Here is a 23,809-nt window from a genome sequence, read left to right on the forward strand (position 1 = left end):
AGTCTTTTAGTTAGGATAGTATCTGTAATCTTTCCAGCTGAAGTAAGTCTATGTGCCCATTTTCTGATTTGTGATTTCTGTCTTCAAAATGCCTTTCTAGGCAAAATTTTGTAGCATACACCTCAGTACAGATTTCCAAGCCTTGAAGAACAAAGCAGTCAGTATTACAACGTAAAACAGCAGAAAATTACGTATTCTGCTATAGTTAATCACTTCTTTTTTTTTCTCTCGTACACATGGTTTGAAACTGTATAAATGTAAAGAACACATACACGTATCTGGAATATCAAGATTAGTCTTATTAATAAAGGCTAAGTGAGAGCTAACAAAAGCAGTGAAATTCTGGCAAGTTTTTCAGATATCCAGTCTGGTCTGGAAGATTATTTTGAAAATGTGGAAGAAAATAGGTTTACATGAACAAAGCTTGATGCATTTTTTGGTTAAATTATTGCTCCAGTGATAAATCTTATGTCAAAAGTTAAAGGAAAACAGCTGATGCATTGAAACTATAGATTACTTCATTTTTGAACTGGTCTGTCATTTGTCTTCATTTAGGGACCTTGTGATTTCAGAAGTTCAATAATGGGAAGGGAGGTTCAATTTTTGATTGCCTTGTCCGTGACAGGCAGGACTTGATGTTCTTATTGGAACTCAGCACTTTGTAGATCCCATTGATTTCTTTTCTAAAAATTAGCTCAACTGACACCTAAATACTAAAGCACCTAAATTCAATATTAGCTTTTCAAAATTTTCAGTATACCTGAACTTATGTTGAGCCACTCTCAACACACTCCACAGCAGAATTGTAGTAGGATATTTTATCTTCTGGCATTCTGCTGCTGATTTTGATGGGTTAAAGATGTTAGGTGTGGGATTCAAAGTGGAGGCTGTGATCAGGGGAGAAATGTGTGCAGAAAAGACAGAGGAAGAGTGAAGGGTCACTGTTGACAAAGGGGGGGGAGAGAGATGAAATGGAAAGAAAATAACAAAGCTAATTAGAAGTAAGGAGGAAAAGAAAGCATTTTCCAGGTGGTGCTTGGTTTATCTTACAGCACAACTCTCAGTTTCCTCCACCTGTTCGTGCCTACTCCATTACATGGTTTTGCAGCTTGCTGGTCATGTCTTTTATGCACTGTGTAGAAAGCGTAATGGGAGAACTGAAACTGCACATGAGGCAAGTGGAAAACAGATTCTGTTGAACTGGTGTTAAATAAACATCCTGTGAGAGCTTGTGGGAGCACTCCCGCTGATTAAGTGGGGACAAGACTGATCATAATGTTAGTGTTAGCCTTTTCAGCTGGCAGCACTGATTTTGGTCCCAAAGTCACTTACTTCACATACATATTTAGTGGCACTCCTTGAAATGCTTTGATATGAAAAGAAATCATGTAGCTAGGTTTATAGAAAGGTGTTTGCACTGAATCCCACAGCATCTGTGTCTAATCTTCTCCTTGGGTCTCCATCTGGATTGTGGCAGGCTGAGAGCTGCTCCAGTAGTGAGGATGACCCTCCTGTGATTCACATGCCAGCTCTGCCTGGGACACCCCCCATTCAAACTGCACCCTTAGTCACTACAGCTGTATTTCTGCACTTGTGACAGATCAGAGACAGTTTCAGTAGGCGTTTGGGGCATCTTTGAATTTACAGTTAGCTGAAAATTTCTTATAATGATGTTAAAATTGTATTTTTTTTCTCTCTCTGGAAAAAAAAAGAAAATCAGATGAAAGTATGTTGCTTGGGGAACTTCACAAACACCTGAGAGATGTTTAGATGAGGCATACTGTGAAATCAAGTCTTGCAAGAAGGAAAATATGGAAAAACAGGATTTCTAATAAAAGTATTTCCATATTCTCAAAAGCAGTATAGGGGACAAAATTACTACTTTTTTGGTTTTGAATATGTGCAAATTGGGTCTGATATGTTTTAATTCTTCTGCTTGGCTTTTTTGTTTGCTTTCACAACATGACTGAAATGGACAGTCCATTGTGTGTTTTTCCCTATTTGCTTGGGGGTCTCTAAACTACTACATATGTAAATTTATGCTTCCTTTAAGGCAGAAGTACACAAAACAAGCATAAAGAGTCTTAATGTGAATTAATTTTCATACAGGAAACTTTTTTTAACAGCACCCATTTTAGCTGCTGTACAGTAGCAAATTTTATTGCTATGTATCATGCATAATTCAATCTTTTTGTTAATTCATTTGCATTTTTTATGATGCCCATCACCTCTCTCTTTCAACCAAATAAACAGTAATGCCTGCAGCTGTTGAAGAAAACCTGTCACAATCCAGAGAAATTTAATTGGAATAATGCTAGTTTAAATTCTGTCTAGTGGCACCTGTACTATCTGCTCACAGACTAATGCTTGTCTGGCTTTTAAAACTAAAATCTGAGTTGCACAATCTTGGGGTTGGTGCACAATAAGGGGCGCTCAGGAGTGTTCAGCCTTGACTATGCGAGGAGCTGGCCCACACAGTTTTCTTCAAAAGCTGGGGAAGATCAGATGACCTACACTTGTGAGAGCTGCTACCATGCATAGACCAATTCCAGCAACAAACATCTCTATATGTAACACAGTGCACGTACCAGCATACCACCTCTCTTCATCAGTATGGCAAGAAGTTTCAAAAACTGCAGAGCCCAGGCAAGGTGTTCTACCACTCCTTGTCCCCCACCACTGTAAGGAGTGCCACGCCACATCTGTATACCCTACTGAGAGTCCAGAGGTTTGGGTTTGGGTTTTTTTTTTGTCTTTTCCCTTTGCAGAGTGGACTGCCTTTGCCTTGTTTTCTCCAAGTGAGGTTCTTGAGTCCTGTGATAGGACTGCCCTTAATGATGATTTGAAGGCTGCCATTGAATGGTGGTGGGAGGCTTTTTGGTGGGTTTTTTGAAAATCTATGCCCCGGTGCCTTTTTGTCATTTTGCTTGTTTTTCCCCTGTCTGGCTCTGTTAGGCTCTGGTTTCGGCATATCCCAGGATTCACTAGCATGTAGTGCTTCAGGTACCTTCTAAATGTGTCCATGCTCCACAGCTTTTTTTTTTTTTCTTTTTTCCTTGGGCGCATTGTGAGTGAGAAGGGAAGGATGGAGCTTTTTGGTTGAGTTTCCTTTTTATTCTGGAGTACGATCGCAGTTTTTAGATGTTGTCAGGGTTGAAGACACTTCAGGGCACCTGTCTTTCATCGTAACTTGTTGGCCCAAGGAAGCCATGCCCACTGTAGCGGTAGAATAGAATAGACTATTTCAGTTGGAAGGGACATACAAGAATCATCTAGTCCAACTGCCTGACCAATTCAGGGCTGACCAAGTTAAAGCATGTTGTTATGGGCATTGTCCAAATGCCTCTTAAACACTGACAGGCTTGGGGCATCGGCCACCTCTCGAGGAAGCCTCTTCCAGTGTTTGACCACCCCGTCATTAAAGAAATGCTTCCTAATGTCCAGTCTAAACCTCCCCTGGCGCAGCTTTGAAACATTCCCACGTTTCCTATCACTGGATACCAGGGAAAAGAGATCAGCATAAAGACTGAGGCAAAAACCACATCGAATACCTCCACTTTTTCTTCATCCCTATTAGTCAGATGACCATCTTCAACAAGTATCACTTCAATATTTTCTTTAGACCTCCTCTTGCTGTTAGCATACTTTAAAAAAGCCCTTCTTGTTATCTAAAACAATGCTGGCCAGTTTCAACTCTAATAGAGCCTTGACCTTCCGTGTCTTCTCCCTGCGTGTACGAACCACAGCTCTGTACTGTTCCTGTGAAGCCTGACCTTTCTTCCAGAGATCATACAATTTCTTTTTCCCCTTGAACTCCACGAGGAGTTCCCCGTTCAGCCAAACTGGTCGTCTGCACTGCTTGCTTGACTGATGACACAGTGGAATTGCCTGCTCCTGTGCTTCTAAAAGGTGGTTCTTAAAGACTGACCAGCACTCGTGGACTCTTAAGCCTTCAAAAACAGATTCCCAGGGTACTCTGCTAAATAGCTCCCTGAATAGCTTAAAGTTTGCTCTTGTGAAGTCCAGGGTAGCAACTCTGCTGTCCTTTTTTCTCATTACACTGAAAACTTTAAGCTCAACCATTACATAATCACTGTGGCCAAGACAGCCACCTACCATTGCTTCTCCCATGAATCCTTCTTTGTTCACAAATGGAAAGTCTAGGAGGGCATCTTTCCTATTTGGCTCACTGAGTACCTGTGGCAAGAAGTTATCTCCTACAAAATTCAAGAGCTTCCAAGACCTGTTCATCACAGAAGTATGATATTCGCAGGTGATGTTTGGGAAATGGAAATCTGCCCTAAGGACCAGTGCTACTGATCAGAGATTTCTCCTAATTGCCTCTATAATAACTCATCAGTGCTTACATCCTAGCCGGGCGATCAGTAGTAGACACCCACTACAACATCTCCTTTGATTTACATCCCCCTAATCCTCACCCAGAGGGTCTCAACCAGTTCATCACTAACTGTAAGGGCTGTGCAATCAAACCTCTTCCTTACATAGCATGCAACACCTCAACCTCACCTGCCCTGCCTATCCCTCTTGAACAGCCTGTAGCCCTCCATCCCAGCATTCCAGTCATGGGACTCATTCCACCAGTGCTTCTCTCTTCCCTCCGCCCATCTGTTAGCCTTTGCCTGGACTAAGATCTGCTGATTTGGGGCCATATTTTCTCCAAGGCAAAGGGCGTCCATGTCATAGGACAAAACCCATGGAAATCATTTCTGTCAGGGAATGATGGAGTGAAGCAGAAGAGCATGCAGCCTGCCTTGGCTCTGGAGCGTGGGGGTAGAGCCCTGCAGCCCTCAGGAAGACCTGACTGTCTGACCTGGGGATGCAGCATGGAGGGATACTATCCCATATGTCCATCTGCTAATCTGGGCTGCTCCTTCCCTGTCCTCTTGTTAGAAGCTGCTGGCAGACAGCAACACAGTGGCACAGAGCTACTTTTGTATGTGCAGGCTACAGGATATGTCCAGTACTCAGGTTCAGCGAGGGTGCTCTGAAGATCTTGTGAGTGCTGCAAGGACTTACGGGGTATCTATTGTGACTGAGGTTGTTCTGCATAGCACAGTATGAAAGTGCTTTTGACAGCAGGGAGGTGGTCTGCAGACTTGCGATGCAGGCAGTTTCACTTGAGTGAATGGTGTATTGAACCTTTTGCAATGATTACGTGGCAGCTGAAAAACTGAAGACCTAGCATTCCCTATAAAAGAAACAAGGATGCTTCTTTTCATTGCCACTTGATTAGTATTAAGGTAATAAGACTTTTAATTGCCGTCTTTTCTAGATTTCTATTTTTGTGAGTCTTAAGTCTTTTTATCCTTTTCTGGATTTTTTTTTTTTAAAGATCAGGTTTTTGTGTGCTGAAAATGACTTCAAAATCAGATGCACTTGTAGAAACTGAAATAAAAACCTAAGGATTTTAAATACAGTGCTTTAAAGTAGATCATAAGTCTCATCTAATTGCATATACAAGTGCATCTGCTAAATATGAAGGTACAGTTATATAGAGGATTGTGATCACATCTGTACTGTATGCTCAAGGTTATCATTAATGAGTTTACTCAGAATTATGTGCTTCCTTACACAGATGGGTGTTACCACGTTTTCTTAGGAAGCAGTCTTTCAAAATTCAACTTAAATGCTTTGAGAATGTTTGTGTAGGTAATTAAAGTGCACATGCAAGAAATTTAAAAAAGAGAGGGAAGATGAGCTTTAGCTTTACATATTGTGCATAAACCAACCTCGCTGTCACAGAACACTTGGCTAAAGCTGCCTCATAGTATTGACTCCAATACTATGCCTGGTTTCTTCAAAACCATGTATTTTGTATGTAATTGCATGTAATGACTTTCAAGGTCTGTTGCTCAGAATAGGAGCTTTGACATACTGAGGGACAAGTAGGTAAGCAGTTCACCTAAATAGTAAGAGTATTTTTTCTTTCAAAAGGTGCGTTTCCTTTTAAAACAAGAACAAAATATAAACGGGCCTAATTCCCAATTTGACGTGATGAGATTGTAAGTGGAAGTTTTATCATGGAAAGAAGAGACCAGACTTGGGCTTCAAGGCTGAGGTGCAATGATATGTTTTGGGGGAATTTATAGCATATTCTGAACTGTTTCAATTTACATCACTTGCAGCAGATTATGAAATTGCTTATCAATGTAGAATATGGCATTACCATCTTTTATGTTACTGCTCATCTTTAAACAGGTACCGGAACAATGACTCATGAAACGTATAAACTCTGCCAGTTATGTAGGTTAGTATTTATTTAGACTCTGAAGAACTTCTAATACTATAGAAACCTTAATGACTCTCTTACTGCATTTCTGTATAGAAAAATATTTTGTTCTTCATCTCTTGCATTTTGGTAAACCACACTACTTGTCCAATTTTCTTTGTCTTTTACACTGAAGCCATTGAAATGTAGAGATAAGAGCTCAACACTCACAGGCAAAGCTTCTGAAGAAGTTAAGGCTTTTGAGATAATTGGCGGTGTCCCTCCATTTTGACAGCATTGTGACTTCAAGGCAACATATCTTTTAGGTTTCACACAGAAAAAAAGAAAATACGTCTTCATGTCAGAGAACCTGTATATTTCACAGTTTAGTTTGGAACAAAAATTTGACAGCACAATTCACCAACAAAAACATTGAAGGCTGTTGTGGAAATCTTGATGGATTCTTAAGCATTTTACAGCATCAAGATGAAGAAATACAGCTATTTGAAGTAGCACCATTTCTACTTATTAAGCTAAAGAGTCTCTCCTGCCAAAGGCAGGGTAATTATTTTTTTTTTTGAGACATGATAAAGAGGTGTACTAATAGCTTTCTATTTTCACACAAATTTGGTCCTTCCAAAGTAAAGAAAGTATCACTTGCGGTTATTCTGACTTGGTGGTAGTTCCTTATGTCCCCTTTTTGTTCCATGGGACACACAACTCTCAGGATTCTGACAAAGAAGCCATTGTAATTGTGACTTTTTCTTGCATCAAACAGCAGAACAGTAGTTAAAAAACATTTGAGAAAAGGGATTTCAAAATGAAAAACTGTGGCTTTCTGTTGTTTGTAACGTGTTGACTAGTGTAATTTTCTGTCAGCAACAGACTTGTTTAAATCAACCTTCATATTTTGAAAGATCTACTATGTTGTGCTTGCTTCTAAGTATATCCATGTGGTTAGAAATAGAAGCAGTTTATTCCTTCTCACCTGGGGTGATACTTAAAAATTTTCACAGCCAGAGCAAGAACTGGGCCATAACCAGTTAATATGGTAAGTTAATAAGTTAGTATTGCACTTGACTTGTGTGAGGAAATACACTGCTTCTTCAGGAAAAGAAGGATCTGTCTCCATCATAAAATTTGGTCAGTCTTCTGAGAGATTAGGTAGGTAGTAGGTCTCCAACTTGCTTCCCGCATATACTTAGGATTAATCCATTTCCAAAAACTTGGCAGTCTTTACATAACTCCATAGGATAAATACAAATTGGCTGGAGAGTGGGGGGTGTTTTATGTCTGTTTAGCAATAATGAAACTTGGAAGAAGCAGTTTAACACAAGTTCTCCTGAGTTTTTGCAGCTTGGTTTCATGCTGTTCCAACCTTTGCCTCTTTATAGATGCTTTTTATTCGTGATCTCACTTCTTTCTTGGCCCTCTTCCTTAAAAATCTTGTTTCTGATTCCTGTCCTAAAGTACCTGAAAGCTGTGGGGCCACAGAGCATCTTCTGACAGTGGGGTTGAACAGAGCACATAGGGCTCCCCTTTAGCTCCTATGCAGGGATTTCCTTCCTGTGGAAATCAAGGTGTTGGGGAAGGGGCTCACCCTGAAGTGGGACTGGGGTCTTGGCAGTCAGCACACTAGCTCTCCACATCTCCACTTCCCCATATCAGCACAGGGTTTCGTGGCTGTCTCAGTAGTTTGAGGCTGGTGCTGGCTCAGTACCCTCCGCAGTCCTGGTCCCCAGGCGCGTGTCCTGGCTGCCGGCTGCCTCCGCGGCAGCATGAGCCCTGGAAGCGTGCCATGCCTTATTTTCTTTGGAAGAGAACCCAAGCACGCCAGAAGGATGTGGGCCAGATCTCCTAGTCTGTGGGTGAAACACAGATGCGTAATGCACAAGATCATCTTAATTTTCCACATACTTGAGCTTTCATGGGAATGCCACTGCCACCCAACAGTGGTAATATTACTACATGGAAGAAACAAACAAAACAGAACAAAGCAAAAATCCCTATGGAAATGTGGGGGAGAATGCAGATAGTATTTTTGCCCCAAAATAAGTCAGACCCTGGGGACGTGATAAGCAAACCTTCAAAAATAGTTTTGGGGAAATTGTTATGCTGCAGGGCAAGTCTAAAGGAGTAGTATCCAGTCTGAATCTTTGGATAGATTCATGAAGGTCAGGTTTAAAAATAATTGACACGAACAATTAGGTTGCAGAAATATGCAACCTAGTTATTTTTTTATATCATAGCTACTGTGAGTGCAAAATTAAGTTTGTACTTGGTCAGCATAGCATGTCATGTGTATGCACCAACATCCGATCTGTGTCAGCGGTTTCAGTAAGTGACTAATTGGTACAAACACAGTGTTCTCAGCGTGACTTTGAAGAGCATGGGATTCTTCCTTAGTCTGTATATTAATGTACTGCGTACAGCACGCGCAGGCTATACATACGTGTGCTGCTTTGTGCCTCTGTTGTACACGTCAGTGCCTCAGCATCCACCATTAGCTGTGCCGCAGGTGGAGCTGCTTTCTTTTAAAAAAGTCTGTAGTTACGGCTGTAAAATAACCTTGGAAATATGAACCCCTCCAAACTGATGGAGGGAGTCCGCAGGGAGTCCGAGGTAGTGCCTCTGAGAAGTAAATTGCCATTTGTTTCACTCAGGGCCCTGTGGGGTCTACACTTCAGCACCATCTTTTTTCCAGATTGTCACAAAATCCAGTGCTTGGCCATGGCAAATCGTGATTTTGCTGTAGCATGGTTTGATAAGCCAGCTTGCCGTTGCTCCTCGCCTCTCCAGTTTCACGGCAGAGCAAGGCTAAATGTGGTCCCACGGCCGCCCACGTGGTATTTCCGTGGGCTCTTGGTGGGCACCTGTAGCAGGAGCTTCAGCCATGTGGACAGCAGCGCAGCGGCTGGGCTGGGGTCCCAAAGAGGCACAGTGCTGAAGCTGTGACCAAGGCCTGACTCTCTTCCCAGCTCTTTGTGTCGGGAAAAGAAACAAGAGCAGAGAAGTTGAGCCAAGCCCCCTAGAAAGCGTGGTGAGACCTCTTTCCCTGCAAAATTACAAACGCGCTGGAAATAATTTTATGTAGTCAGTTATGAATTTTACATCAACAAATTGTTTCAGCTATGTGCTTCAGTTGACTTTGGTATTGTTCTGTCACTGCGTACACAAAGTGAATTTGTGGGTATGTAGAGAAGCACACGTGCGTACATCCAGAGATTTATATATCCCCCCCCACCCCCCCAAATACATGTATATGTATAGACACACACACACTACATGAGCAGATCTGCTTAAACCTGCCAGGATGGTAAATTGAGGATAGGTCTTGCAGGCATCAGCCTGACAGGTCAGCTTTTGACTGTCCTGCACTGCTCTGCTCTCAGTCCGTGTTCCTAATCAACGGTTGAAAAAGCCTCGTATTCACTGTTATGATGGTCACACTTTCAAACCTGAAGGACTCATAGACAGAAAGAAGTTATTCCTGCTTTACTGGAGCACCACAGTCACCTGAGGGGCATGTGTTTCTGGGGCAGAAAGCCCCGACTTTTATCTGTGAAAGAATAAGTGGTGTGTAGGTGATTACTGTAAAAACAAGTGAGGTTAGACTAGCAAGGATTTGACATGTGTAGTGCTCGTTAGTATTAACAAAAGTAACTTTGAGTTCAGGCCTCACCACTGTAAGAACTTGAACTTCTTTGTGTAATCAGTCAGCCCACTGGAGTTGTTCTGAGCATATCACTTGCCTAAGTGCAGTATTTTAGGGTACTACAGATACCATTAAGTTGTTTTTAACAGACATTTTCGTTGCTCAATATTGTTGCAGCATGTTCTGCTTTCTAATGATGGGCTGAAGCCGGATGTGCATCATTCTATTGTGTCCACTTTTAAAATTGACCTTGTTCTTTGTTTTTATCTTTCTGATTCGTCCAACAGGGTGGGCTGAGTGCCCAAGCTTTTGTTCGCATTGAAATAGAAGATATTAATGATAATCTACCTGTTTTTGAACAAGCTGTCTATGTGACGAGCATCAGCAGTCACACACAGCCAGGAACAGAGATCATCAATGTTGTTGCCACAGACAGAGATTCGGGAATATATGGCGTTGTCACATATGAACTGGTCCCGGGAGAATTTTCTTCTTTTTTCACAGTGGATGCATCCACAGGTACTGTATGAGTCTATGATTCAGAAAGGCTATAATTGTACAACATGTATCTTTTCCTTGACAATGCTTTTTTATTTGGAGTCATGTCATACAGTTGAAACTTAGATTCTGCTGGAAAGTAATTCTAGAGGAAGATGGAGGATTTAGGTTTAACATGAAGCCTTTGCATTCATGGGAATAAACAGGAGAATGGGAAACATAGTACTTGCCAGTGCAATGCAGGATAAGCAGTATGCCACTTATCCACTCTTTTCAGCCATAAATCTATTCAACATTGTAAGAAATAATCAAACCATTATTTTTTACAATATCTGAATTCCTGATATGCTTAGGTCTTACTCTTGAGGAGCTATAAAAGACCCTTCAAGATGCTTGTCCTTTCATTTCACTCTGTTTCTGTCCTAATCTAGAATAAGTCCCCATTATGCTCACAGTCTTATATCCAGCTGCCTCCCTGTTTGACTCAATGATTAGCTTTGTAAATGTCTTTTTCTGCCTTTTACTTCCTGATGTGACTCTTCGTCCTTCTGGTTTCTGGAGAGAGATTCAATGAAGGAGTGACGATGAGAGCAAGAAAACAATTATGGCAAAAGCAAATCTGGATGAACTTTTTCGAAGACAAGTTGAATCTCACAGATTGAATTGCTTTTCTCATGGCCACAAAGCAGCCCCTGTAGTCTGCTCTCTAACCTTAAAATGGTTATCAACAACAGTTGGAAAGAACATGAGCATGTATCTACAAATGTCCATAGTGTCTTTCAGGGAGTGGTTAACTAAACTGCAGTTCCCGTTTTACTTGAGAGCCAGCCCTTGCATATGAATGTCTGCTGATCAACGTTTTTGTTCTAGGATGGTCATGGCACAGGGGATTATTTTACATGTTTGAAGAATTTTTTGGGCTGTTGTACATGTGTATATATTGGCTGTTTGGCATGTGAAACGTTGCAAGGCTCTATTCTTTCAAAATGGTGCCTATTTTCACTTTCTTACAGGGTCCCCCAAAATATTCTGATGAACAGAAGAAACTAATCTTCTTAGGAAGTTGGTCTGCTTGTCTTGGCTATTTCAGAATTTATTGAACTGTGGACTTTTAACTGCCTGTCAAATCAGATTCTCTGGGGCATAACTGATGCCAAAAACCTATAGGTCAATCAATAATTAGGGAGCCGGATCTCCACAGGCATTTAACTCCTCATTTTAAAACCGCCCCAGCAAGCTTGTCAGAGAGAGCCCCTGTGGATCGTGCTAGCAGCACGGGCTCTGCTGTGGTCCTCTCTTTTTGAAAGGCTTCTTCCTCAGATTGTGACCTTTTGGCCTTTTTTTCCAGTTTTGGCACTTAGTATAGGAAAAATGTCATGCTTAATCATGAAGACCCTATAAGTTTATAAGTTACTACTATCTTGCGGATCTATCATGGTATTTTATCAAAGGCAGACCAAATACAGGGTGACGTTGCTTGAGGTCATTATTGCTGACATTTCATGATGAAAAGAGCATTTAGGTCAGAGACACTATTCCCAAATTATAGTATTTGGAATCTGATTGCACGTAATCAGATCTCCCAGGTAATTCACCAGGTCAGGCTGTGTCTGATTTTAACTTTTTAATATTAACAGTGTGTGTGGGTTTTTTCTGAAGAATACACTGTTTACTTTTAATATTCTTCCACAGCTACCTACAATCACGCTTATGCTCAGTCACTGGCAAGCAGAATGATTTTTAAACTCTTGGCAAAAATAAACATTATAAACAAAATAACCATTAAAATTGCTAATCTATCACACAGAAGTTCTGCAGTCTTTGCGGGTTAAATAGCTGCGAAAGCTGTTCTGTATTCAGAAGGAGATGAAACAAGTGGCTCAGGGCACAGAGATTTTTGAGCTCTTCCTCCTTACTTCTTGTTAGAACAGGAACATTTTCCAGTTTTCATCGTGCTAAAGCTGCCTTCATATCCTTTGATATATGGCCTAATTTAGATGTGTCTCTCTGAAGGTTATGTGAGGGACTTTATGTAGTTATGTGGGCTGCATTTTGTGAACAGAAGGCAATGGACAAGTATGACAAGAAATAAGAATTCTTCAGGAGGTGAATCCCCAGACCCATAAGCCAAACAAGATCATATTACAGTTTTGATCTTTGGTTTTCTGTTCTTGTGGACGTGCGGTCTGTTACTGATGCGTCCTGCAGTTTTTCCAATTTGCAGTGTGGCATATTCTGGTTTATCTGCTCTTTTAATTATTAGAGGACCTAAAAGTAGGCACAGCGATGGTATTGGAGTCTTCCATGAATTTGCCTTCCTGATAAGTTTTATTTTTTAAATGATTAATTTTTCTCACTGATAGAGCCTTTAGAAATGAGGAATGAAAATCAGTGAATTAGTCTTTTTGACTTATTATGTTCATTGTAGCCCTTAGCACTATACGTAGAAGTGGACAGAGGTATTTAAGTAGTATGAGATTTAAATTAATTAGTAGCTAACAGTTTGTCACATTACACTACAGTACATTAAAATCATATGCAAGGTGACGCTGTTCTCCATGGCATATGTAATTTCTATTTTACGGCATCTAGATTGTGGATTTGAAAATCTATCTTACTGTAGTTTTCTTTGGGGGTGTTTTTGGAGTCCTGCACTTAGAATACTCACTAGAGATTTACTTTTTTCCCTGATTCCCTTTTTCATTTTTAAAAAAGAAAGTGATAAAATAATGAAATAAAAACTGTAACCCAAATTCTTCACTGCTATGGCTTGCTTCTGGCTGTTGGTTTCTTAAAGCAATTGTATAGATGTATCAAGAAAGCTTTTAGCTTTGCATAGTGAGCTGTGTTTACAACACATATCATACCAGGATATCATACCAGCTGGTCAACCACTGACTGTATAGAATATATCAATGGCACTTTTGATACATAGATATTATGACGTCAAGCCACATCCAAGCTCCTTGAAGGGACTCCAACTCCTGTTTCAAGCCCTGTGACATGTAGATGTCATATATAGATATATTCAATGGGAGTGGGAAGGAAGAGCCTTTCGTTGAGCAGATAGATATTCCATTAAAAAGTGTTTTTTTTAATTCTAAGCAAGTATTTATTAGTGGTATTTGTTTGCTATTTTAGCTTTTAGATACTGCATTTTTTGTTTGCGATATGCTCTTATACTCGTGAATAACATGTATTGCATTTCCCTTTGAGGAAAAAATTGAAATGAAGTATTTTTCATTTGATTGATGATAGACTGTCCACAAGAAAAACCACTTTAAGAACTGTGTAACTAGAAAAATGTATGGATAGGGAACTGTAAACCAGTTCCTCTGCTAGTTCGTGACTCTTGCTATCGTTTGTTTCTAGTGTTGGTGTAAACAACATCTTGGCTTCATTATGTTTCCTTTTGTAGATATCTGATCCATGCATGATCTATGAACAGCACTTGTGAATTGATTAGAACAGCGCAAGTCGAAGAGCCCTTCTGGCTAAGAAACTGTTTGAACTATGTTTGTTTATTTTCCCATCGTTACCTAACAAGCTATCTGAAAGACAGTGTATTTCTAGTTAGGGCTGAGCAGGTAATTAAAAATGTAAGTCATAGGATACAATCACAAGTGTGGCAGAAAATTTATGCAGTACTTAACTTTAAGACTTTGGGATTAACAACTGAATTTATGAACTTTCATTATGTTGCAAGCATTAATATTTTCCTTCACCCAAGGGCATATAGTTAATTTTTCCGTTGATCTTAGTGATACTCTTCTTGAGAGCTGGATAAAAAGACAGTTATCATCTTACTATAGCCCTGTTTCAAGGAAGCTGTTTCAAATCAACAAAATCAATAATAGTCTTTGAAAATTATTTTGGGTCAGTGTGACTTCATGTGTCAGTTTTCAGGTAAATGGTCTGTTCATATTCTTAGAACAAGTCCCTTAGCTAGTCACTCTGTGCAGAGAAAACTCTCATGAAGGCTAAGTAAAAGGGAGCAGCCATTGATTTGTGTTTATTTGGAGGTATTAGTCATTTAAACCTAGTATGAAAAGGATGTAGAGAAAGTAGCATTAACACAGTGTACATTACAGCAGTATAAGCATTTAACTGGGTTTCTGTGTTTCTTTCTTTAGACTATATAAGAATTTAGGCTTGTGTTTCTGTGAACCCTACCTAAATTAGATGCCTAAAACAGAGGCTGTGACTATGCTCCTTTGTATTTCACTGAGAATGCTTCTGTGAGGATTTTGGAGATCTTTCCATTGACTTGAAGATACTTGGATCAACCTTTTGTCATTATACCATCTGTTACTTATTTACACCAAAAAATACATATTGAGTACAACAGACAGGCTTTGTTGGAAGAGCTGGTCATTAATTTTTTTTTTTTCAGCACAAAGTACAGCTTTTGCAAAATGAGCATTCTTTTAAGCAAATTTTGGCTTGCTGAAAGTTCATTAATTTCCTTTAAGACGCATTCTGATTTCTTTTTATCTGATGAGCATAGGGCATCATGCAGCTAAAACGTCCTGGAAGAGATGTGGAAAAGTCTAGGAGCTTAATGCATTGGAGAAGAATGAATGGAGGAATACATCTGAAGGACATGCAAATTTAAGAATACAAGAGTTATTAACTTAATCAGCCAAAAGGCAGATTTAGGTCCAGTATTTTGTCCCTTTAACAGTGCTTGGTAACAGATGCAAAAGAAGGGGTTAAGAGTAGAGTTTGTGCAGAATGGTCCCTCCACTGGTATATTTTTTTTGTTTTGGCAGTGTGTAGTTTAGTGCTGTACTACTTCCATTACTGTACTATGGCACCATATGTAAATGCAACTTAATGTCAAACTGACTTAAAATAAACTTTTTTATTTGGTTCAGAGCACCAGAATAGATTCATTCCAGTTAAGGACGTTGACAAGTTTTGTTTTATTGAAGAAAATGGAAGTATTGTTGTTTAACAGTCGCATCTTAGGAGATTTTCATTGCATGAAAAAGTTTTGCTTTATTTTTATTACAATACAGGTTGAAAAAAAAAAAAATGAAATACCAAAATTTCTTTTGGAGGAAAAAAAAAAAATCCAAACTTTGCTTAACTCCATCTATTATACAATGTTTAATATATAGCAGATTGTAATATACATCAAAGTAAAATGGGGATGTATCCTTTCTAAAGAAAATAAGGCCATTTTTATTATGATTAATGATGTTTTCATATAGTATTGTAGGAAAAAATAGTTTATTTTTAAACTACTTTTGGCATTTTCATACAGCATGTAGTACATTTGCTAAACATATGAAGAGGTTCACATAAATAACATTTAAAATGAGGAGTGTTTTATTTTGGAACATTTTGAGGCCACTTTTTTTTTTAAACTGCAGTTTCTTCAATTACTGTTTTTCTGATCTTTCATACGAAATTGATAGCATATTCAGAATGCTGCAAATCAGAGGAATATGTCTGAAACATTGGTTTAGCTCACTAAGTTTTCACCTTTGAAGAATTTTTTTTGAGTTTAGTCACAAAGGAAAAACTAGCGGTCTCAGCTGAGTAATTGGTGGACGTTTACCTTCACTGAGATCTCCTCTAATGAGAAACCTAACATAAAGAATACAGTAAACAGTATATTCTCCTTGAAGCACACAAAATTTGCTGTAGTAAGTGTGAGAGTGCAGATTTTGGCCCTGATAGAAAGCTGTGTAGCAGAACAGCATGAAAAAATATCCCCAGTGCCAGGTCTTTAATGTATGTGTCTCTTTTCTTTTATGAATAAAATCCAATAGAATCAACCATCTAGAAAGAGAAAAATTCCTACAAGTTGTGTGCCAAAAACTCAACCATGCAATAGTGGGGTGACACATGTACTTGACATCCATTGTGCATGATACAATGCAAAGTATTTACAAAAACACTCTAGTCCACCCCCATTTCTTGTAGTTAAGTCAATGTCAGATCTCAGAAACAGAAGAACCCACCAGATGAGACAAAGAGCAAAATCCCATGGCATTGCACAGATGATGTGGGCTGACAAGAAAAATGGAGAAAAGGAAAAAATTATGCCCAAACCTCCCATTTTGGAGGGGAGGAATAACATGAGATTTGTACAGTAAAGTTAGACAATCAACGCTTTTCTTCAATAGAGACTGTATGGGTCTTAAGTGCAGATGTACTTAATGTACTTCATGTTCTCAGTTAACCTAAAGAAAAGAAGAAAGCAGCAGGTCACACAAAGAGAGCAGATAACCTTGGCAAAATGCCTTCACGCTGTTGGACTGTTAAAATTAACATAGTAGGGGAGTGAATGTAGCAGAAAATCAGTTTGTTAGGATTAAGATGAGCATCTGGAATGCTTCATAATGCTCTTAATATAAGAACAGCAAATATATCTTATTGGGCTTATATTAGGCTTCATTCTGTATCTGTGCTGGAAACATGCATCTTTTGGTACAGTGCCTTCAAAGAAATACCATCTCCGGTTACCATGGCAGTCGAGTTTTGCTACCAGGTTGTGCACTGAGCTATTTTTGGATCTGCAGGCTGGCAGCTTGATTGAAAAGGTCTTTGATTAAAAAGATGTTTTTGGAAAACATCAATAAGCTAAGCAAGCAAAGGTGACCCTGTAGGATGGTGTGGCAGTGCTGGAGCTGTGTAGATTGCATGGGGAAGGCTCTGCCTTTGTCTTTGAAAATACAGCCGTTCACCAGGGCAGAGTCCTGATTTTTGGTGTGTTTTTTTTTTAAAACTCATGTTTTATGTGGAAGTGTTCTTTTCGTATGCAATCAGACAACAAACATACTCTGAGTTACTATTATGTCAGATTAAAGGAAACAGGAAACAAAACAAGGCAGAACCAGAGGAGATCTTCCTGCAACAGCAAATTACGTCTCTTTGGTCATATGCTGCTTTACTGATAAATTAGTCTGTTTGGTGGTTTGTTTTTTTTTCTGTTAGGGAAGAATTATTTAAACACGTAATAGTACAATATAGAGAAAGCTACATCAAAGTAATACTTGTTTTTTCTGTATTAAGTTTAGTTTTGATGTCCTATGGTGAGTCATAAAACCTTTGTTGTACTAACATTAGCATTGTACTAAGCAAACAAAGAAACCTAGTCCTGTCCTGCGAGGTTTATAGTAGGTTGAAGTAGTGAGACAGCAATGGATTAACATGACAATCAGTCAGTTCAGTATCTCCAGGTTTCTTTTAATATGTACTGTAGAAAATGAGATGTTTTAGGAGCTGAATGTTAGATTTGACAGTATTCTGAAGAATATATAGCAAATACAAATTTGTTGACAATTTGAGGGTTTTTTATGTTGAAATTTAAAATGGGATGAAAAGGCTCAAGGGAAATGTTTCATTTGACTTGAACATTAAAAATAAAGCAAATGAAGCAATAGATTCACAAAGTAAGTGAGGAACTGAAATCCCTAACAGTTCAGTGATTGCTGTGGTCACCAGAAAGACCCAGTTGAGTTCTTCCTTTGCTTTGAGCAACATTGGATCTATTTGCCTTCTGGTGGGTGTTGTAATCACTTGATTAAAGTTGGAGTTGTAGGACTATTTTTTTTTACCCTATTAATATTTCTTTAAGCATTTTGGGCAAAGTGGAGCAGCCTCCTTGCTCAGAATAGCCACATGTACTGGGGACTTCATAGCTACAGCACTGCCATTTCTTGCTGAATGGGGAGCGTGGGGCCATTCTGCGGCTGGCAGCGTGTTGAGTGCTGCTGCCTGGCTTGTAGCTGGCAGGGGCACGTTCAGCTTGCTTTGCTCGCTCTTTGTTGAAAGCTTGTTCAATGAAACACTCATTTTAGTACGAATGTAGGGGTCTGGAAAACTCTGAATGTGTCTCATCCATCTTCTGTTAGAGACCTTTCTTTGATGGGCTCTTACTGTTGCATACATTTTCCTTAGGGATTCGTCATCTCTCATAAAATCAATAGGCAACCGAACTTTTTAAATACAATAGCATTAATTGGTAGAACCGCTGCTCTAAAAAATTTGCCTTCTTTAAATTCTCAGCTTCTCAAAATCATTGGAAAAAAGCATTATGAATTTTGCTTATCTGTCTGCAATTTTTCATGGGGTTCATGAGCATTGTTTTAGGTTGGTCCAGCACCTGAGGACATTTACAGAGGATGCTTTATAAATAAGTTCTTTCCATACAAAAAAACCAACCATCATGCTAACTTGTTTTGTAGTATACTTTGAACCATACATGGAAAGCACTACTAAAATATTAATATTGCCTGGAATTAAAATTGTGAAAAAAAAATATATAAAATTTAGATAGAGAATTTAAAATTTTGGTGGTGTTCAGATAACAAATAGGCTAAACACTTCATCCAAAAAGCTGGTTATGCAAATATAAGTACCACTTTATGTTTTTAAGTCCAGTCCTCTAGCTCACTTCTTCAAGTTGCGGAATTGTGTTCAACCTTTTCATGGTTAGATAGCAGATGGGAAGGCTCAAAGAGGCCAGCTTTACATGTTCCTTTACCTGCCTCTGAGCACTAGGAGGCATGTGACCTCCTAAACTAGCAGACTGTAGTCTCTAGAGACAAAAAATTTGCATCCCAAAATAGTGCATTGCAAGAATTTGTCTGAAAAGCACTTGTGTAACAGAAAATTGAGCCTAGATGATACAAAACCATTCTAATACTGGACTCATTCCCTCTCTTGCCTGACATTAGAGGCTGGTGCTCAAGTGGATATTCTGCTTGTGAATAATGAAACTGCCTTATTTGGAAATTAATATTTTGGGTGTTGATGAATACTTCTTAGCTCACTAAAATTGTGTGTAACCTGTAGTATTTAAAATAGTAATGTTGTGCTTCTGGGAGAGCCACAGTGTTAAAACTGTGTATAATACCTTATAGATCCAGGTACTGGTTCCTTATGTTGCAAATTACCAACCTGGTTGGATTTGGATTACATGCTCTGGAAAAGACTTTCATATGCTAAATGAAGTCTTGTGATTAAATACAGTATGTTTAAATAGTAGTGGTTGTAGACACTAAGCTATTTTATTTATATTTCCTTTTTTAAGAGGAAAACTATGAGATTAGCACAAAAATCTGCCAGAGAGGAGCTACTGTTGAAAGCATTCCCAGTGGAGGGGTATGAGGCTTCTGTACAAGTGTAGGTAGGAGATTGATACAAGTTGAATCAGTTATTTACTACAAAAACATTAAAATACCGAATTCTTTCAAACTTGCAATAGTCCTTTTATTCACTGAAACTCAAAAGAGTGTTTGTGCTGTCAAGATTAAGCTTTTTAAAGCCTTTTCCTATAAACTGAAGCTGTGTGTATTACAGCAGATAGACTGTAAATAACAATGTAATTCCCCATTAATTCTTTCCTTTCCCCTGACAGTTATTAAACCAGCTCTTCAAACAGCGCATTTTGCAGAGTGTTGTTATGGTTACCATCAAGAAAGCAGCTTCACTAAAAAAGGTGCATTTTAAATACAGGTAAATTGCTAAAACTGAAACCTAAATGCAATGCTGAGATTAGAGGATGGGCAATGAGTCAGATAAAGTTAAATAGAAATGTCAAGCAGAAACATTATCGTTCTTCCCTAGAACATTTTAATGTTAATGCAAAGTCTACACCCCCTAACTGCATCCTCCTTTTGGAGGATTACCCTGTCTATGCTCATCCTGAATATTTTTCAGACACATAAAAAGTGCATAAAAAGCAAAGCTGTACGTGTATCTCCACACTGAGAAGCTGGCGTGCTAGGTTGGGCGAGACATGCTCTGAGCAGGTCAGTGGGTCAGCGCTGACCTAGGCAGTATTAAACAGCAGGTCCAGTGGCTTTGAAGGTGAATTGGGGTGAAGAACTGTATGTACCTTTTTGCCATCTGCTTACTGTCTGAGCTGCGTGTCAGGTCATGCCAGCTGACCCATCCTAGGATATTTGCTGAAGAAATACTGCCATCATTTAAAGTTGTTAGGGCGTTCGGTTTCGTGGTCTTAGGGGAACGCTATTGATAGCTGTTGATTTTATTCCTCTTGCCATGTTCTAAAGTTGCTTTTTTATTTCATGAACAATGAGAAAATATTGGAAGCTATTTAAATGAGTACACATTTTTATGCAATCCAGACTTCGGTGTTGAAGTTGGTGCGTCCTGATTTTTAGCTTTTCATCTGCACTGCTTGACCAGTGGAAAATTTTTTTGTTTACCTACAAATGGCTATAAACTTAGGGCTTGTTTTTGCTTTGCTTATATGAGGACCCTGTGGAAAAACAGATAGGTTTTCAAAGTGGTCAGCTAGAGGTATGTGTGGAAATCCTATTGGGATAATCAGTATTATTTCTGCTGTACAAAAAGTGCTTTTGGTGAGTGAACCTACTTTGGTAATGTATGCTGTTATAATGTTAGGACTGAACACAGGGTCGTGAAGATGATCCGAAATGTATTTCAGAAGAATCATTATATGCGGGCCCCTGCTTCCTGCCTTTAACTCTTGATAAACAGCACTTAGCAGCTAACCTAACTGTGGAGTAGGGTGCATCTCCGTGACAATAAGAACAACAAAATCCCACAAGAAACTTTGTCATTGCCAGAGGACGGTGGGTGCCACAGAGTCCTGTCTTTCACTAATGCATTTTCACATTCTGGGCAAATGTTGGCTTCATTTATCTTTCGTTGTTCGTAGGCACAAAGTGGAGAGCAAGAACTTCTTGGAAGTTAGTGCCCTAGCACATACAGTGAGTGACGAAGTATGAAACAGGCCAAAGAGTTGACAGTCATGATTTCGCCCTTCATTAGTACTAGCTCTCACCATACATTGAAACCCCAAAACCATTGCAACGGTTTATGCTAGCCAGTATGTTCTGCAGCAAAACATCTGTAAATTCCAACTTGGCTGTGCTGAGCTCACCTGCCCTGGAGCAGAGCTGTTCCCAAACTACAGCTTGCGGTGGTGGCAGTTGCTAACATGCAACCAGCGTTGCAGATTCTGTTTAAAATGTGTATGCAAATCATGATAGGCAGTCTTTGGGTCATGTTCTTCATTTATAAAGGTTGGAATCTGCAGTCAGTTACACCCATGCAGATCTAGTCAAGAAAATGAGATTGCCAAGGTGTAAGTGAGGCTGGATGTTAATGCTTTATCTGTTATGTAATTATATGATTGCTCACCTATGAAGCAGAATTTATTCTGGCTCTCTCTCGTGCAGAATGCGGAATTACCAAAGGTAAAATCTTCAAGGCACTGCAGTAATATAAACAATAAATTTTAAAAGTGGGAATTAAATGTTAATAAAGGCAGCAGATAAGACTGTCCATATATAGGGGGAGCCAAGCTATAAGAAAGAAGGCGGCATTTTTCACACAGTGACTTCTGAAAGTGGAACCACGCTCGTGTCTGTGTGGTGCCCTGCTGGGAGCTCTGGTCTCGGTAACACGTTCCTCGCAGAGGAGCCATCTCATTATTCCCTTTCCATCATCAGCATTTCTAGGAACTGTTTTTCATAATGGAAGAATGTATTCTGTACCACAGCAACCTAATTGCCTTTTAAATTCTCTGACGCCACAAATTGCAGGCTGCAAATGACTATGGTAATAACAATAATAAGCCACTGTCTTTTCTTAATTACAGAACAGGAAAGAAAGGAATACTTTGACTCGTCTTCAGCCTGTTACTTAGTGAGGCATACCTCTGTTGAATTTCGCACACCGAATGTGTGACTTACACAGCTAGTTCCTGCCGTGTGCTTCTTGCAGTTAGCCCCGTGTTTCTGCCTTTGTGATGTAGTACTAGGGGATCTCCTGCACTGTACTTCAGCAGATCACATACAGCTAGCCAGGCTGCTCTGAGGTATGCTGGCAGCTACTTTTGACCCAAGTGGTCATCACTGTCCTTTTTAGTCACAGTCTGGTGTTTTTACCTAACCACATACAAAGTAGGATCCCAGATGCTGCTTACCCACCATATGGTGCCATAATAGAGCCTAATGTGGCATGTTCCCCAACATATGGTAGAGCTGTCTCAAATGTCTGTATAGATTATATATCACCAGATGCAAAGCTAATGCCCAGTCCTACAAATGCTGAAAGAAACAGAATATATATAATTAAAAATCAAACTGGGTTATAAAATTTCATGCATACTAGTTTTGAGGCTGGAAGGAACCATATGGAAGACATACGCTTTTTACTTGGAATCTGCCACTGTTCTTAGGGTGTCCCTGGTCCTGCAAGAGAGTCCTGAGTTGGTGAGATGTACTTGCCTAGTTCCTTCCCTCCCTAGGACACAGCAAAAGAATGAAGAGAGAAAGTAAACTCTTCTATCCATTTTATTTTCTGTCTGCTTTCTGTAGCTGAACTGGCATGGACTGTGCTGTAAGCTGTCTAGGTCAGCAGAGAAGGAAGTTTTGGTTCTGAAATATTTCTGTTCCACCAGGTCTTCGGAGTTCCTGGAGTAGAGCACTGTTTGCTCCACCCTTCAGGGATGTTCTGAAGTCATTAGTTATGGCTTTAGAGTAAAAATCTCAACATGATGCTTTTCTGTAGAAGTTTTCCCACTCTTCACATACATCTTGAAGTATCCAAAATGGGAATGAGATAATTTTGGCCTTGTCAATAGGAAAAATACCCAATTGGTCAAGTTAGTAAAATACAGTCCATTTGATTGGTTTCATTTAATTTGACAGTGACAGTGTTTAAAATCCATGTTTATACGCTTAACCTCTGGGAAAAAGAAGATCAAAACCCTTTTTCCTTCAAGCTACAGTTGCTCAGATTACCTCAGGAAATGCTGAAAGTTTATGTCCTTGGAAGACTACTTTGTTGAGCTGTCTAACTAATTGTAAAACCCAATCATCAGAAGACAAAAAAGAATAAAAAAAGGCCAAAATAAGGTTGATTCTTGGAAATGCATCAGTTATTGGCATAGGAGCTGGATTAGCAATGAATTCTGAATTCATCTGTATCTCTATTGAGATTTTACTGTAGTTTGTCACACTGGAATAAGTGTCCTCTGTTGTTAGTGGAAAGCATTCTTCCTTGATCCTGACGACCCTTTGAATGCATTTTGAGCATGTCAAGACACAGTTTGTTATTATATAATGTCCTGGCAGTATAGTTGGAAAGTATACCACATGTACATTTGAATATTTATAAGGATTTTATATATTTTCCATTATTCTGCTTTAAAATGCATTGTAGCAAATTAGTGTTGTGGCTCCACACTAAATTTTGAGAAGATATATTGTAATTGAATCATATACTGATTCTCTTAAGGCGCTTTGAGTTAAATGTAATTTTTACCTTGTCTGACAAATAGGACCACTAAATGTCCTACTTGAATGCCAAACGTTATTCCTACTAAACCTGTCTTGAGAGCCAGGAAATTACAAAGGTAGCTCAAAGTTTAACGGTTTGTTTTTACTGAGCTGCTAGAGGTTTTGTGTCTT

General features: G+C 39.3%; 1 protein-coding gene across 1 annotated transcript in view; it reads left to right on the top strand.

Moving 5' to 3' along the window:
• Positions 1-23,809, top strand: part of DCHS2 (dachsous cadherin-related 2) — a gene marked incomplete at its 5' end in the record, with an annotated part of 119,179 nt that overhangs the window by 49,314 nt on the left and 46,056 nt on the right. The window contains one exon of the mRNA XM_059818211.1: positions 10,172-10,403. Coding sequence (XP_059674194.1) covers positions 10,172-10,403 — 232 coding nt within the window. The remainder of the gene's footprint in view (positions 1-10,171; positions 10,404-23,809) is intronic.

This window comes from Gavia stellata, chromosome 5 (genome assembly GCF_030936135.1).
Source record: "Gavia stellata isolate bGavSte3 chromosome 5, bGavSte3.hap2, whole genome shotgun sequence".
Classification (NCBI taxonomy): Eukaryota; Metazoa; Chordata; class Aves; order Gaviiformes; family Gaviidae; genus Gavia; species Gavia stellata.